This window comes from Protobothrops mucrosquamatus, unplaced genomic scaffold (assembly GCF_001527695.2).
Source record: "Protobothrops mucrosquamatus isolate PMUCROS unplaced genomic scaffold, P.Mucros_1.0 scaffold186, whole genome shotgun sequence".
Classification (NCBI taxonomy): domain Eukaryota; kingdom Metazoa; phylum Chordata; class Lepidosauria; order Squamata; family Viperidae; genus Protobothrops; species Protobothrops mucrosquamatus.
The window spans coordinates 151,644-166,233 of record NW_015386544.1 but is presented as its reverse complement, the minus strand read 5'-3'; the positions used below and the strand labels follow the sequence as shown (position 1 = coordinate 166,233).

The 14,590-nt window shown below is 41.9% G+C and overlaps 1 protein-coding gene and 1 pseudogene across 1 annotated transcript in view; both read left to right on the top strand.

The window, feature by feature from the left end:
• The window catches only part of GRIK4 (glutamate ionotropic receptor kainate type subunit 4), a 112,966-nt gene extending 98,391 nt beyond the window's left edge, over positions 1–14,575 (top strand). The window contains exons 14-19 of the mRNA XM_015813736.1: positions 1,806–1,979; positions 3,390–3,555; positions 3,707–3,932; positions 5,120–5,248; positions 12,835–12,953; positions 14,204–14,575. Coding sequence (XP_015669222.1) covers positions 1,806–1,979; positions 3,390–3,555; positions 3,707–3,932; positions 5,120–5,248; positions 12,835–12,953; positions 14,204–14,575 — 1,186 coding nt within the window. The remainder of the gene's footprint in view (positions 1–1,805; positions 1,980–3,389; positions 3,556–3,706; positions 3,933–5,119; positions 5,249–12,834; positions 12,954–14,203) is intronic.
• Positions 10,204–12,137, top strand: LOC107285536 (annotated as a pseudogene).
• Positions 14,576–14,590: the final 15 nt, after the last annotated feature.

Below are 14,590 nucleotides of genomic sequence, written 5' to 3'. Positions count from 1 at the left end.
CTGCGTACGGTCGGTGAGGAAGGAGGAGAACCACCGCATAACGGTGCCTCCCACTCCTAACCCACCGAGACGTCGCAGCATGATACCGTGGTCTACGGTATCAAAAGCCGCTGAGAGGTCCAAAAGAACAAGGACAGAGGAATATCCTCTGTCCCGGGCCCTCCAGAGATCATTAACCAACGCGACCAGTGCCGTTTCCATGCTGTGCCCCGGCCTGAAGCCCGACTGGTATGGGTCTAGATAATCTGTTTCATCCAGGTGCCGAGGGAATTGCTGTGCAACCACACTCTCAACAACCTTCGCCGCAAAGCGAAGGTTGGAGACCGGGCGATGATTGGCCAACTCATCTGGGTCCAGGGAAGGCTTCTTGAGGAGGGGCCTCACAACGGCCTCTTTAAGGGCCGCAGGGAAGACACCCTCCTGCAAAGAAGCGTTAATAATTCCCTGGAGCCAGGCTCGTGTACCCTCCCGAGCTGCCAGTACCAGCCAGGAGGGACACGGATCTAACAAACAGCTTAGGTCACCAAAGATTTCTTATTTCAAATATAAGAGATCAGGTTATTTCTAAAAACAAGACAAGTACAACCTTAACCTTGGATCAGTTTAAACAGAAGACAGTATGTGCCATGTTTTCTTTAAAATGAATTACACCTATTAGTAAATGTACAGCCTCATTCTAAAAGTGAGCCCAGATCACTGTAGTATAATTTTTTATTTGATAAACGTCCAGAATTTCTCTAAATTAGAACAAACAAACAAAAAAAATCTAAGAAGGTTAAAATCTATGTTTTTGGAAATGTAAATCATAGCTGTACGTTGCTATATATGTGATAGTGCTGAATTATTGCTCTTCCCCGCAACAATTGTTTTTAGTAGAAACAGAATTTTCTGGCCCCTAGCATTGCAATTCTTTCCAATCCAAACAGGACTGCATCTCTTTCGTTTCCACAAGAGACACCACAGATTTTCACTCTTTGTAGATGCCTATGAATGCTACAAAGCTGTAGTACTGGCCACCTTTGTGGGGGTCTCTTAGTGCAACTGAAACTGTCAGATTCATGAGCTCATAAAAGTTTTCAGCAACACACAGGATTTGAAACCACTTATAACACAGTTGGAGGCTGCCTGCACAAAGATTACAGCTGCTTTGGATACGTTTTCTAAATGTGTCTGCACCAATAACATGGGGAGTCAGATAACAGACACCTAGTGTCAGGTGACTGACCAAAGAGGGAGAAAAAAAATCTTCTGCCAAACAATATCCCTGAGTAGTAACTACTCTTCTAGAGTAAGAAAGAGGAGGGCTGGGTAAAATAACATGCTTTTAAATCAGGATTCCCTGATTTGCTTGTTTGGCACTGGGCCAAACAAGCAAAGCCCCATCCATGGGATGGAGGCAGCACACAAAACCACGGCCACAGAAAACCTCTCTCCACAGAACCGATCCGTGGTGCCCAAAAGGCTGGTGGCTGCCATTTTAAATAATCCCTGCCTGGCTCTGAACTGTTGTCAAGGAGAATTAATCAGAGAGTTGCAAATCTGAACCTTTCTCTCTCTTTTTTTAAAAAAAAATAGCTTTATTAAGAGTAAACAATTTCCCCCAAGTTCCACTTGGCTAAACAATTATGAAGATGCAGGCAAAGGTGACATATTCTGTCCTGGCTTTAAATTGATCATAATCGTACGATATGCAAGACCTCATCTTGAGAAATTACACACCTGGGGAAATTCTGTCACTCTTGCTTCTATGGCGCCCTGTGTTTGTGTGCCAGTGTGACAGGATGTGTTGTGTTTTGATGCTGCAGATTGACACCCTATGAGTGGTACAGCCCCCATCCCTGTTCTCAAGGACGATGCAATCTATTGGTAAATCAGTATTCTCTGGGCAACAGCCTGTGGTTTCCGGTCGGTGGATTCATGCAACAGGGATCCACAATTGCCCCACGAGCTTTGTCCACCCGCTGTGTCAGTGGAGTCTGGTAAGAAAACAAAACAAAAAACAATCATGTTTCTTCTTGGGGTGCTTCCATATAATGTTATCAATATAGGTTATTTGGGGTGAGATCTTTGCTTGGAGATCTTCTAGTCCAACCCCTGCTCAAGCAGGAGACCCTATACCATTTCAGATAGGTGGCTGTCCAGTCTTTTCTTTAAAACCTCCAGTGATGGAGCACCCACAACTTCTGAAGGCAAGCTGTTCCACTGGTTAATTGTTCTCACTGTTAGGAAATTTCTCCTTAATTCCAGGTTGCTTCTCTCCTTGATTAGTTTCCATCAGTTGTTTCATGTCTTGCCTTCTGGTGCTTTGGAAAATAAGTTGATCCCCTCCTCTTTGTGGCAGCCTCTCAAATACTGGAATCCTGCTATCATGTCCCCATTAGTCCTTCTTTTCTCTAGACTAGCCAAACCCAAATAATTGAGAAGACATCCAATGCAATAGCAACTGAGACACTAATGGCACTCTGGGTCCAGATATTCCCATGTTAATACATTTAGAGAAGCTTTATATACTCATATTTCCCAATGATTAAGTGAACAAATTTTCCATAATCCTTTAAGATTTTTTTAAATTAAATTCTAAACAAAGCTATTAGTTCACCCTGCTAGCATGAAATCTGATGATAAATTTGGTATCCCCCAGAGTTTGTTGGCATTAATGTTTTTGCTCTTAGTTGCAGATTGAATCTCGGAAATGTATGAGCAGCAGAGGGTAAAAAAGGAGATAGATAAAAATAGGCTTTCCTTCTAAGCAAAAACACAACATTTCTCTATTACATGGTTTTCTGGCTCTTAGCTAGTATACTGTATAATATCTCTCAATTCCAGTAGCTATGTAAAAGCTAATCTCCATAACCTTTTTTTCTGTAATGCCCTTGGGTTTTGTTGGGGGGAAAAAAAGTCAGAAACATCCTGAAACTTTAATAACCAAATAGCTTATACACAATAATAATTTGGCATCCAATGATCCCACTGTGGAAGAAATAAGTCTTGCAATGCTTTCTTCTGTATCCAACCCCACCCTGACCAGGTTCTGATATGCAAAGGAAGTAGCATTACATGAACAAGATTAATTCACCTTCCAGATGTTTGAGGGTTGCATCTCAATTCCCTTTGCCTTCGGGTTGCTCTTTCTGCACATCTGGAGGGAGCCAAGTTCCGAAAGGCTGCTTTATAAGACGTCCATTGATTCTAGAACATGTGCCCTTATTTTGCACAGATTGAACAGAACAAAACTTTTTTCTCTTAACTCAACTGGTTCTTGATATATTGCCTTCTTGGGTAGCCATGGATGTTTAGCACCCTTTGGAAGGGAAGGGAAGGGATCGCCCTAAGATGCAAAGCCCAGATCATTTCCATTGTGTCTTTTGCTTCCCTTTCTTTCACTCAAGGTGGGCTTTTACCTTGATCATCATCTCCTCCTACACAGCTAACCTGGCAGCCTTTCTCACCGTGCAGCGCATGGACGTGCCCATTGAATCCGTTGACGATCTGGCTGACCAGACGGCTATTGAGTACGGCACAATCCACGGAGGCTCCAGCATGACATTTTTCCAAGTAAGCCCTTTGCTGACGGAGGTCATGAGGCCAGAATTCATTGTGCCAAAGAGATAAATAAATCATAAAGCCCATAGCTGGCTCTGTAGGACGGTCTGTCCAAGACGTCGCGTGGTTAGGCTTAAATCTTTGTTTCTTTTGTTTTGTTAAGAACTCGCGGTACCAGACATATCAGAGAATGTGGAATTACATGTACTCTAAGCAGCCGAGCGTCTTTGTTAAAAGCACGGAAGAAGGGATCGCACGGGTGCTCAACTCGAACTATGCGTTCCTGCTGGAGTCCACCATGAACGAGTATTACCGCCAGCGCAATTGCAACCTCACCCAGGTCGGGGGCCTTCTGGACACCAAGGGCTACGGGATTGGCATGCCAGTCGGTAGGCAGCGAAGTGAAATTCTAGCTAAATGTCTGTGGAGATTCTCAGTCACCCAGGTCACGGTTGTCCCAAAGGTGCTTTTTCAGGAGGCAACTGGACTTTCTTGTTTTTCTTTGAAGACATTTTGCTTCTCATCCAAGAAGCTTCTTCACCTGTGACTGGATGGTGGGGAATGGAAAGATTTATACTCCTTGCAGACAGCTGGTCCTTTGCATTCTTTTAGAGAGTCGTTGAGACCATGAAGGATGTTTTCTGCTCTGCAGCCAAGAAGGCTCCACACACATTTGCACTACTCAGGTGACCCTGAGGACACAGGTAAACCTCCCAGTGGCCTCAACAACTTTCTAAAAGAAGGCAAATGACCAGCGGTCTGCAAGGAATATAAACCCTTCCTTTCCCCACCATCCAGCCAGAGCCGAAGAAGCTTCTTGGATGAGAAGCAAAACGTCTTCAAAGAAAAACAAGGAAGTCCAGTTGCCTCCTGAAAAAGCATCTTTGGGATGAAATTCTAGCTATTCTGAACTGTCTGCAGATGTTCCGGGCATTAATAGATCATGCGGATTAATAAAACAACAGAAGCCCTTTTATGCAGGACCTCAGCCCTAAAAAAGAACTTGGTAAAGTTATTCCTAACCCACACTGAATTGTCTGATGACTTTGCTTGCTGAAGAACTCTCTTTGAACTCTGAGATAAGAAATAAACCATATTTCTTGTGGGGATTGGGGGAGGAAATGAATCCATCTCCCTAGTGAGAAACTGAACCGATTTAGCTTTATATGCACTGGTTTTATTGTAGGAAGAGGGAGAAATAGGAACACATTCAGATCGACATCACTATGAGAAGGGTTTTCCATAACACAAAAGACTACTAGGTTTCAGCAATAAACATATGAAGACTCTCAAGAGATGTAGAAAATGTCTTCGTTCTTCTTGCAGGTGCCACAGCCTCAGAGACGACATCAAGAGAGTTTTAGCACAGCTTCTCCCATTGTAGCTTTAAAAGACTCAGGGCAAGAATACATTTTAAAATAATTTTTTATTTTACCTGACGTTCAGGGTTTCCTGCAACGTTTTACAAAAAGAAATGGAGATAAATGGAAAACGGAAATTCCCCCGAGACAGAACCCATATAAGAGTTGCTTATTCTTTCGGTCTCTGATTTGTCCCCCCCCCCTTGGCATTACAGGTTCTGCTTTCCGCGATGAGTTTGACTTGGCCATTCTCCAGCTGCAGGAGACCAACCGTCTGGAAATCCTGAAGCGAAAGTGGTGGGAGGGCGGACAGTGTCCGAAAGAAGAGGACCACCGAGCCAAGGGTAATAACCGGCACTTTCTCTAGCCAATGGTTGTCTGGTAATAAAAGATGCACAACGATAGAATCGTTCCTGAGCAAAAATCTGAGGGATACGTCATTTTTCAGGGTCAAGAGTGGTAAGGCCTTTCTAATTCGAGGGTTGTTACTTAAATATGAGCCAGCCGTGTGCTGCAGCTGCCACAAGTGCTGGGCTGCATTGATAGAGGGATAGAATCAAGATCACGTGAAGTGTTAATACCACTTTACAATGCCTTGGTAAGGCCACACTTGGAATACTGCATCCAGTTTTGGTCACCACGATGTAAAAAAGATGCTGAGACTCTAGAAAGAGTACAGAGAAGAGCAACAAAGATGATTAGGGGACTGGAGGCTAAAACATATAAGGAACAGTTTAATGAAGAGAAGGACGAGGGGGGACAGGATAGCAGTGTTCCAATATCTCAGGGGCTGCCCCAAAGAAGAGGGAGTCAAGCTATTCTCCAAAGCGCCTGGAGGCAGGACAAGAAGCAACGGGTGGAAACTAATCAAGGAGAGAAGCAACCTAGAACTAAGGAGAAACTTCCTGACAGTGAGAACAATTAACCAGTGGAACAACCTGCCCCCAGAAGCGGTGAATGCTCCAACACTGGAGGTTTTTAAGAAGAGACTGGACAGCCATTTGTCTGAAATGGTATAGGGTTTTCTGCCTGAGCAGGAGGTTGGACTAGATGACCTCCAAGGTCCCTTCCAACTTTATTATTATTATTATTATTATTATTATTATTATTATTATTATTATTATTATTATTATTATTATTATTATATGCGGAGAACATCAAGGCTGTTGTCGCTCGTACTGTCTGTTCTCACCTGGAGCAAAGAGAAGGAAAGCAACCAGGTGACCAACACAGGTGGTCCTTGACTTAACAACCATAACTGAGCCCAACATTTTGGTTGCAAAGTGAGACTTTTGTTCAGTGAGTTTTGCCTCATTTTACGGCCTTTCTTGAATCTGGCTTCCCCATTGATTTTGCTTATCAGAAGGTTGCAAAAGGGGATCACGTGACTCCCCGGGGACATTGCAACTGTCATAGGTGTGAGTCAGTGGCCAAGCGTCTGAATTTGGGTCAGGTGACCACAGGGATGCTACAAGGAACGTAAGCGTGAAAAACGGTCATAAGTGCCGTTGTAATTTCGAACGGTCGCTAAATGAACCGTTGTAAATTGAGAACTACCTGTACTGTGGCAGGTGAAAGAACAAAGGTCCTTGTAATGAATGTCCATTGCATCACAGCAGAAAATCAAGCGCTCCAGGGATGCTATCCAAATCCTGAAGACCTTTAAAAGGCACTGGAAGTTCATCAGAAGAGGCTAAGGGTCAATCAACATCATCTACAGGACTGTTAAGAATGAGGATAAGGTGAAGCAGTTGCTAATAACATATTTCTGGAGCTGGAGGAAATTATGCAAAATTGCCAGAAAAAAACATGGCTTTGTCCTGACTTCATGGTATCCCAAAGTGATTGCTGGTTATAGCACTTTTTCTTTTTTTTGGGAATGACATCCTTTCTACCCTAAAGCTGAAAGGTTCCCTCTTTTTCTTGTTTGTTTGTTTTTTGAGACTGAAAGAATTTTGGCCAAAGGAAAAAATTTGGCCCTGAGAACCAAAAGGAAGCCATAAAGGCCCTTAGACACTCAGAAGCCAAAACATCCAGGCTTGCATAGCATTCATTTATGCTCCTTTGGGGTGGGGTGGGGGGGGAACACACATGAAGCAAAAGCAAACAGGATAACAGTCTGTAACTTTCATCCGGCAAATAATTTGTGTTCTGTATGTTGGACAGTTCATAAAGGAAAGTAGATGTTTGGAAATCTATGTTTTACCATAAAGATGAAAGAATTGGGAAGCGGGGGAGGCATTCTAGAAGCAATTTGGAAAGGAAATTGGTTTTTTACATCACCGACTTATAATCTCTTCCTCCCTCCCTCCCTCCCTCTGTCCATGATGTGTGTGTGTGTGTGTGTGTGTAAACCTCAGATTGCTTTCTTTACATTGATCTGATTCTTATTCAAATATATGTTATTTCTTGTATTGCTTTTACAATTCTGCTCTGGGTGGAAATCCCAGGCCAATTCTGCAGACAGGAACAGGATTATGTTACGAGAGCACTTTTAGCTGCCTCCTGCATAGCCTCCGACATCCCGAGACCAGGGAAAGCACTAATTGCTTCATCTTGACATCTGAAACACATAACTAAGCTTCAAAAAAACAAAAATAAACCGATATATTATGAAATAGACTCCGGTGAGGGAGGAGAGGAGAAGGGGAGCACATAGGGACCTATCAATAAACAGGAGCCCCCCACAAAAGAGAACAAGCTCTGATAGATATCTATCAGCCAAAGTAGTTAGGGACTCATTCTCGTGTGAGCAAGGGGTCTCGGGGCAATTGGGGCTTTGGTGTACTTCGGTACAAGTGGTGTATTTTCACTCCCAGCCTGGAATAGAGAAATTCTGGCAGGAGACAAACAACCTTAAGAGTTGCTATTATCCCATGGGAGAATTAGAAACCAGGTCCTTTGCTTTTAAGTGCAAAAACTGCATTGTTTAGAATGAAAATGGAAAATAGAAAATGGAAAAGAGAGCAGCCTTTTCAATTTTTGTGGCGGTGTTTCAAATATCCACTTAGAGGCAACTGGTGGGAGATGCTACATAAACGGTCAGGCGTTTGTAATGACTTATTCTGCGGGTGTCAACTTTCCTTCTTTGAGGGCCCAGACCTTTCATTGGCACCTTTGTGGAAGAATCGCTGCTTCTGCCACTCTGATTTGCTACATGGTTGGAACAAATTTTGATTCGAACACCTGAAAGCACATTGTGCAGACACAAAGAGATGTGACCCTCAGCTTGCGCAAATAAAACAACTGGACAATGATTTACAAGGAGAAGTGTCGAGGCTTCCTTCTAAAAAGCCTGTGGGACTGTCAATAAATCTTTGATTCTCACATTTTGATTCATTGCCCAGGAGGAGAGAGGCAACTTTTATAGGTGTCTGAATTGATTAAGAATTGTACTCAGCAGCTCTGATACAGGTTACCACATCATTTGTGAGTCGGTCTGCTGCTCAATCAAGTGAAATCTATCCAAGTCCCAGTAAAAAACACCGCAGCCAAAAGTGCATTGCCTCCGGCAAGAATTATAGATACAGATATATTCTGCTTTGGTCTCAGCAAGATTAATCTAGACTTTGTTTTTAAACCAGAGCTGCTAATAAAGGACTTGAGATACGAGTTACATATTCAGTGCATTTTATTAGAGAAAGGAAATCAATATTTCATAGGCTGAACTCAAGAATGACTTGGAAGTCATGCAAAGCACACAGAAAATCTCCAATTCTTTGCATGGGCTTGACCTTGGTAAATGTAATGGCATTTCTTTATTTTACATATTTACATGGATGCCCATTTACCAAAGGAATCCTTGGCAGAAAATTACAGTGAGTAACTGTAGCAAAAAATCTTTGTTGCCTAAAATCTCAAAAGTTATTTTTGATTTCATTGAGAGGGACAAAATATACATGAATCCATATACCGTATATAAAACCATATGAAGCCTCACTCAAAAGTGTAACAGAAATTCCAAAGTTTTTGTCTTCACTCTCCCATTGATTCAAGCCTTTGCTTTATTTTTTTCTTCGTGTCTTCTTGTATCAAGCAGAATTTCAGACTTTTTCCATTATTATTCTTGCCTATTGTTCTGGTTTTGTCATTTTATTTAATCTGTTATCTTCATGTTGAGATATTTGCTCTCCTATTTGCTAAATTTCTAATGATGCCCCAGCAAGATATTTAACTTAGTCACATTTTACTATCATTTGTTTGTCTCTATTCCATCTGTTATTTCTTTAGGTATATCTGTAGAGAGAAAAATATTTGCCAGATGATTTAAATGTAGATAGTTTTTTATCTACATAGCTTAAACATTAAGGGCATGTTATAGAGACCAAATAAATAGATCCATTCACTTAGTCTTTAGTTTTATACTTCTTAGTCATATAAGTATTTTACAACTAATATATTTTAATTAACTTTTAATATTACTATGTAATTTCCCCCATGTAGTAGAAATATATCTGTGAACATTTCTGTATTTTATACTTATGTTGGGCAAAGACTACAATAAAAATGAACAAATCAGTGAATGGAATGCTTTACATCAGGGGTAGTCAACCTTGGCTCTTTTATGACCCGTGGACTTCAACTCCCAGAATTCCTGAGCCAGCTGTGCTGAGAATTCTGAGAGTTGAAGTCCACCCATTTTAAACATGGTCAAGGTTGAGAAACATTGATTTGAAGGGACAATTATGTTCAGTATTAACTCATCTGAGTTTGACGTCAAACAGGAGGCAGTGTTGAAATCAAACAAGCCACTCACCTAAGGGAAGAGGAAGAAATAGTTCAGGGGTGTCAAACGGCTGACCCGTGGGCCAGATGCATCATAGCCAAACCGCGCCCACCCCATTGCCAGCAATGGCAAAAAAGTCACAATACGTTGCGACACGTCACATGACGTTGCAAGTTTGACACCCCCGAAGTAGTTGATCACTAACACCAGCGTCACCCCTCCTGTGCTGCTTGATCCACCCCACCTGGAGAGGGATCCATTTACACCAGGGATCTTCAAATGTGACCACGTTAAGACTTGTGGACTTCAGCTCCCAGAATTCCCCAGCCAGCCATGCTGGGAATTCTGGGAGTAGAAGTCCACAAGTCTTAACATGGCCAGGGAATTGAAGTCCACAAGTCTTAATGTGGCCAGTGTTAACGTGGTCCACAAGTCTTAACGTGACCCCTGATTCATACTATGCAATGGTTAGAGTACAGCAAGCCCCAAAGGACTGCTGGCAAATATGCCACCACAGTTGCCTATTAATGTCGACTTGTTGCAATGGTGACTGTATGACATCACAGAAAGCCTATGCCTCATGTGTCAACCAGCAAAGAGGAAGATTGCACTGCCGAACTCTATCGGACCCAGTTCTTTGCACTGGCCCTTCCAGTAGCAGTTAGCCCTTCACTGTAAAGCTTGCCGAGCTGGACGCCAGTTTTGAACAACTATTCTTTGTCTGCCGTTGTGCCCTCTCCCGAGACCATTAATCATGCAGTCCTGGACGATGGTAGAGACATTCATCAAGAGCATTATGTAAGTGAAGCTGTGGACAATGATGTGTCAGACTACAGGGAATACAGAGAGGTTGGCCCCATTACTAGTGTGTGCAGTAGTACTGATCTTCTCGAAGTTGAAATTACCAGGAAGCCTGAAGAGTAGCTCTCCCATTACAAGCTAAGAGCAGATGCAATCTATAGTTATGATCACAGCCATCGGATTCATATGCCTCTTATTTCTCCTGGTGCTAATATTGACTTAACAACTGGGCAGACAGAAGAGACACTGAAACATTATCTTTTATACGCTGAACAAGAGGGCCTGGTGACTAAACATACAATGACACTGAGGCTGTTACGGGTCTTCTTGAAGAGAAAAAGCGGGATTTAGAATGATCTGTCCAAATAGGTCAGCCGTTACAAAGGAGGAATAAAACTCTGAGAGAAATGAACTTCTTGGAGAACAAGCAGAATGTATCAGGGAAAAATTTCCTCAGCTGCATCAGGAGCTGTCTATGGAGGAGGAGCTGTTTCAGTTTTCTACCAGGACTGCTGAAGAGAGTGAGTCAGAATCCATCTGTTCAACTCTATTGAAGAGAAATGAATCCTTTTCATCTGTCCAGAATTATTTTCATTTTGATTCTCTTCAAAAGAAATTCTTGAAGAGGAAAATGTTGCCCTTAGATGGGAGGACTGGCAACTGAAGACAGACAGTTACTTATGGAGAGAAAGGACTTGTGCATGACTATGAGATGGTACAGAGCTCAAAGATGCAAATATTCAGATTGTCAGTATTTCTGAAGGCTAAGAAAACTGAAGAAGCCTCCCAACAACAGGATGCAATCACCCATCTTCTCTCTCAGGTAGTGGTTCTATAGAGAAAGGCAAAATCTTGTGCAGTAGAAAATAAAGAACTTATTTGTCCAACATATGGGAGCTAAAGATGCCCCAAAGCAACTCATAGCTGAATTAAGAGCTGGAAGAAATATGCAGTGTATGAAAATGCTTAATGAGGCACAAGAACTGTAGTACCTTAAAGAACAAGACAATGCCAAATGGCTGTATCACACCATTATCTTCATTAAGCTGTTTACCAATGAATTCCTTAGCTGCAGAAATCAAAGGATCAGTGCAGAAAGAGATGCATCTAGATCAGAGGTCCCCAACCTTTTGGGCACCAGGGACCGGTTCCGTGGAGAGAGGTTTTTCTGCGGACCAGAGGGGACGTGGTTTTGTGTGCTGCCTGCATCCCACGGATGGGCTTTGTTTGTTTGTGCAGTCCGATTGCTGGCATGCCACAGCCTGGTACTGGCCCACGGACTGGGGGTTGGGGACCTCTAATCTAGATGATACTGATTGCTCTGACTTAAACCATCACAAGAGTTTTTGACACTATACAAAACATCCATCGGGTGATAAAAGAGAGATCCCTAACTCCATCTCAAATGGACATTCCGGGATCTAGCCAGTCTTGCACAATGAATGCAGTCATTTCCGTCTGTGTCAGCACACCACGATCCAGTTTCTACAGAGGAGATATTTCAACATGAAAGGCAACAAGGCTAGCAGTATCATTCTAGAAACTGAATCCAGTGACTCTAGAAATGAAGAGAACAAGAAAAGAGCAACACCAGGTTTTAGTGACCTGGAAACAACTCCTCAAACGTTTCCCTTCAGAGGGAGAATTACCTGTCAGATAGGAGGGTTGTTGGTTGTTGTTGCTGTTTTGTTTCATTTAAAGAATAGGAAAGAAAGTTGAGAGTCGCCTTAGTGTCTCGGTCTCTTCTCCATCAGCAAGGAGAATGAAATAATGTTTCTCAACCTTGGCAACTCTAAGATATGCGGGCTTCAATTCCCAGAAATGTTCCATAGCTGGCTGCAGAATTCTGGGAGCTGAAGTCCATAGAGTTTAGAGTTGCCAAGGTTGAGAAATGCTGCTTTAGAGATAGCCATCCTCATTGTTCGTTTGAACTCCTCTGATAGCAGGAACTACCCCAGAAAGACTCCAAGATACATATATTTCTTTGTATTTTAGCAGACTATTCAGTTTTCATGAATTTAGTTTGAATTCCTAAGATATTATTAACTCATCAGTACTGAAAATTAGTATGTTGTAGTATGTTATTGCTGGTCATCCATATTACCAAGCTACTTTCTGTTCTTTAGTTTAAATGTGCTGGGTTATTAAGGGCAATGCTTTTATACAAACTTAGCATGCAAGGAAAGCTAGCTATGATCCTCTTCTGCCATTACATTATGTTGCTTATTTGCATAATATGCCAAGGTTAATTTAGTGTTAATCATGGGTGGGAGACTTTCTCACAGGCTGCTACACAATTGATCACACAAATCACTGCTTGCAGATTCTAGCAGCAATTTGTGGCTTCTTAGAAGTTAATCCATCATGCTAATGCTGTTTCTATGTGTGTCTGTTTTATGATAGGTCTAGGAATGGAGAATATAGGTGGAATCTTTGTGGTTCTGATATGCGGTTTAATCGTAGCGATTTTTATGGCAATGCTGGAGTTCTTGTGGAGTCTCCGACACTCTGAACATTCTGAAGTAAGTGTTTGTTGTAGGTGCATGCTCTAACATTTGATTAAATCTGTTGAATCAAAAGATCATCTAATTCAGGGGTAGTCAACCTTGGCTCTTTTATGACTCATGGACGTCAACTCCCAGAATTCCTGAGCCAGCTAAGCTGGCTCAGGAATTCTGGGAATTGAAGTCCACAAGTCATAAAAGAGCCAAGGTTGACTACCCCTGATCTAATGTCTGTATAATAAAGAAAATATTAGGTAACCTTGGTAATGTGTAAGTTAAATAACTGGTAGACCTGTTACATAGGCTTTGACAGACATGCATCTCTTAAGCTTCTTTATAACTCATGGAAAGTTGAGACTATTCTCTGATGTGAAGCCTTGTCCTCCTTCATCCTTGTTAACAATGGTATGATTGATGATGGCACCGAGGACATATGAAGCTGTATCATAGCAAGAACAATATCTATTCAGTAAGTTCTGCTCTTGTTCTGAATTCATTTTGTGTGTGTGTGTGTCCTGGATGATATGATCACATCACCAAATGTGAAGCCAAAGCTACTAAGCTGAACAGCTATTTCTCAGACAAACTGAAACTAAGTTTAGTCAGGACTAAATCGTAGGGAAAGAATATGAAGAAAAGTAACCTTGAAAGAATGTTATTTTATTTTTTTCATTTCGCAGTCTTCTTTTTTCACCAACATGATAGTTGGAAATTATGAGTTCTACAGTAAGAACAAATAGGCCAGTATATTCAGAGGCCTACCGAACACTCAGAATAACATGAAGTAAAATGAAGAGCAGAGTTCCTAAATATATTGAAAGTTGGGAAAATGGAATATTATTCACAAAGGAATGTATAGTTTTTCATACTATAGTATAAAACAATATACTTTATATTAAAGTATAGCTGTAACAATTTTAGTTATAATTTATTATACTATTTATCATAATTTATTTATTTATAATTTATTTATTTTCAAATGGCTTAGAGCCAATTTTTCCCCTGTTGCACCATTAGGTAAAAATGCTCTCGAGTCAGGCTTAACTACTAGTAACTGCATCCATACAGTTTTCTGGTAGCGTTATGGACATGACTTGCAATGCCTTGTTGGGAGTTGTTTTTGTTTTAGGAGCTCCCAATCTAACCAAAAGCACCACAGTTCTTAGGTGGTTCCCCACTGACATTGAACCAGGTTTTTTTTTTAAAAAAAAACACTAGTATTCTAATATTTTGGTTTTTGGTTGTTGTTGTTTTTTACCCCATCTTAGATATCAGCCTGCCAGGAGATGGTGTCAGAATTGCGTAGCATCATTCTCTGCAAGGACAGCTTTCACTCCCGTCAAAGGCGAGGGGCTATTCTTCGGACTCGCCCCATTATACAAGAAGACCGAAGAGCCCGCCCGACTACCACTACCACCCTCAGTAATGGCAAACTCTGTGGAGGGGGGGACCCTGACCAGCTGGCACAGAGACTTGCCCAAGAAGCTGCCCTGGTTGCTCGAGGTTGCACACACATCCGGGTGTGTCCCGAATGCCGGAGGTTTCAAGGTCTTCGTGTCCGGCCTGGACCTGATTCCCTTGTGCAAAGTGATGAGAGTTTGGAATGGGAGAAAGTGACAAACAGCAGTGAGCCTGAATAAAGCAGGGGAGTTGTC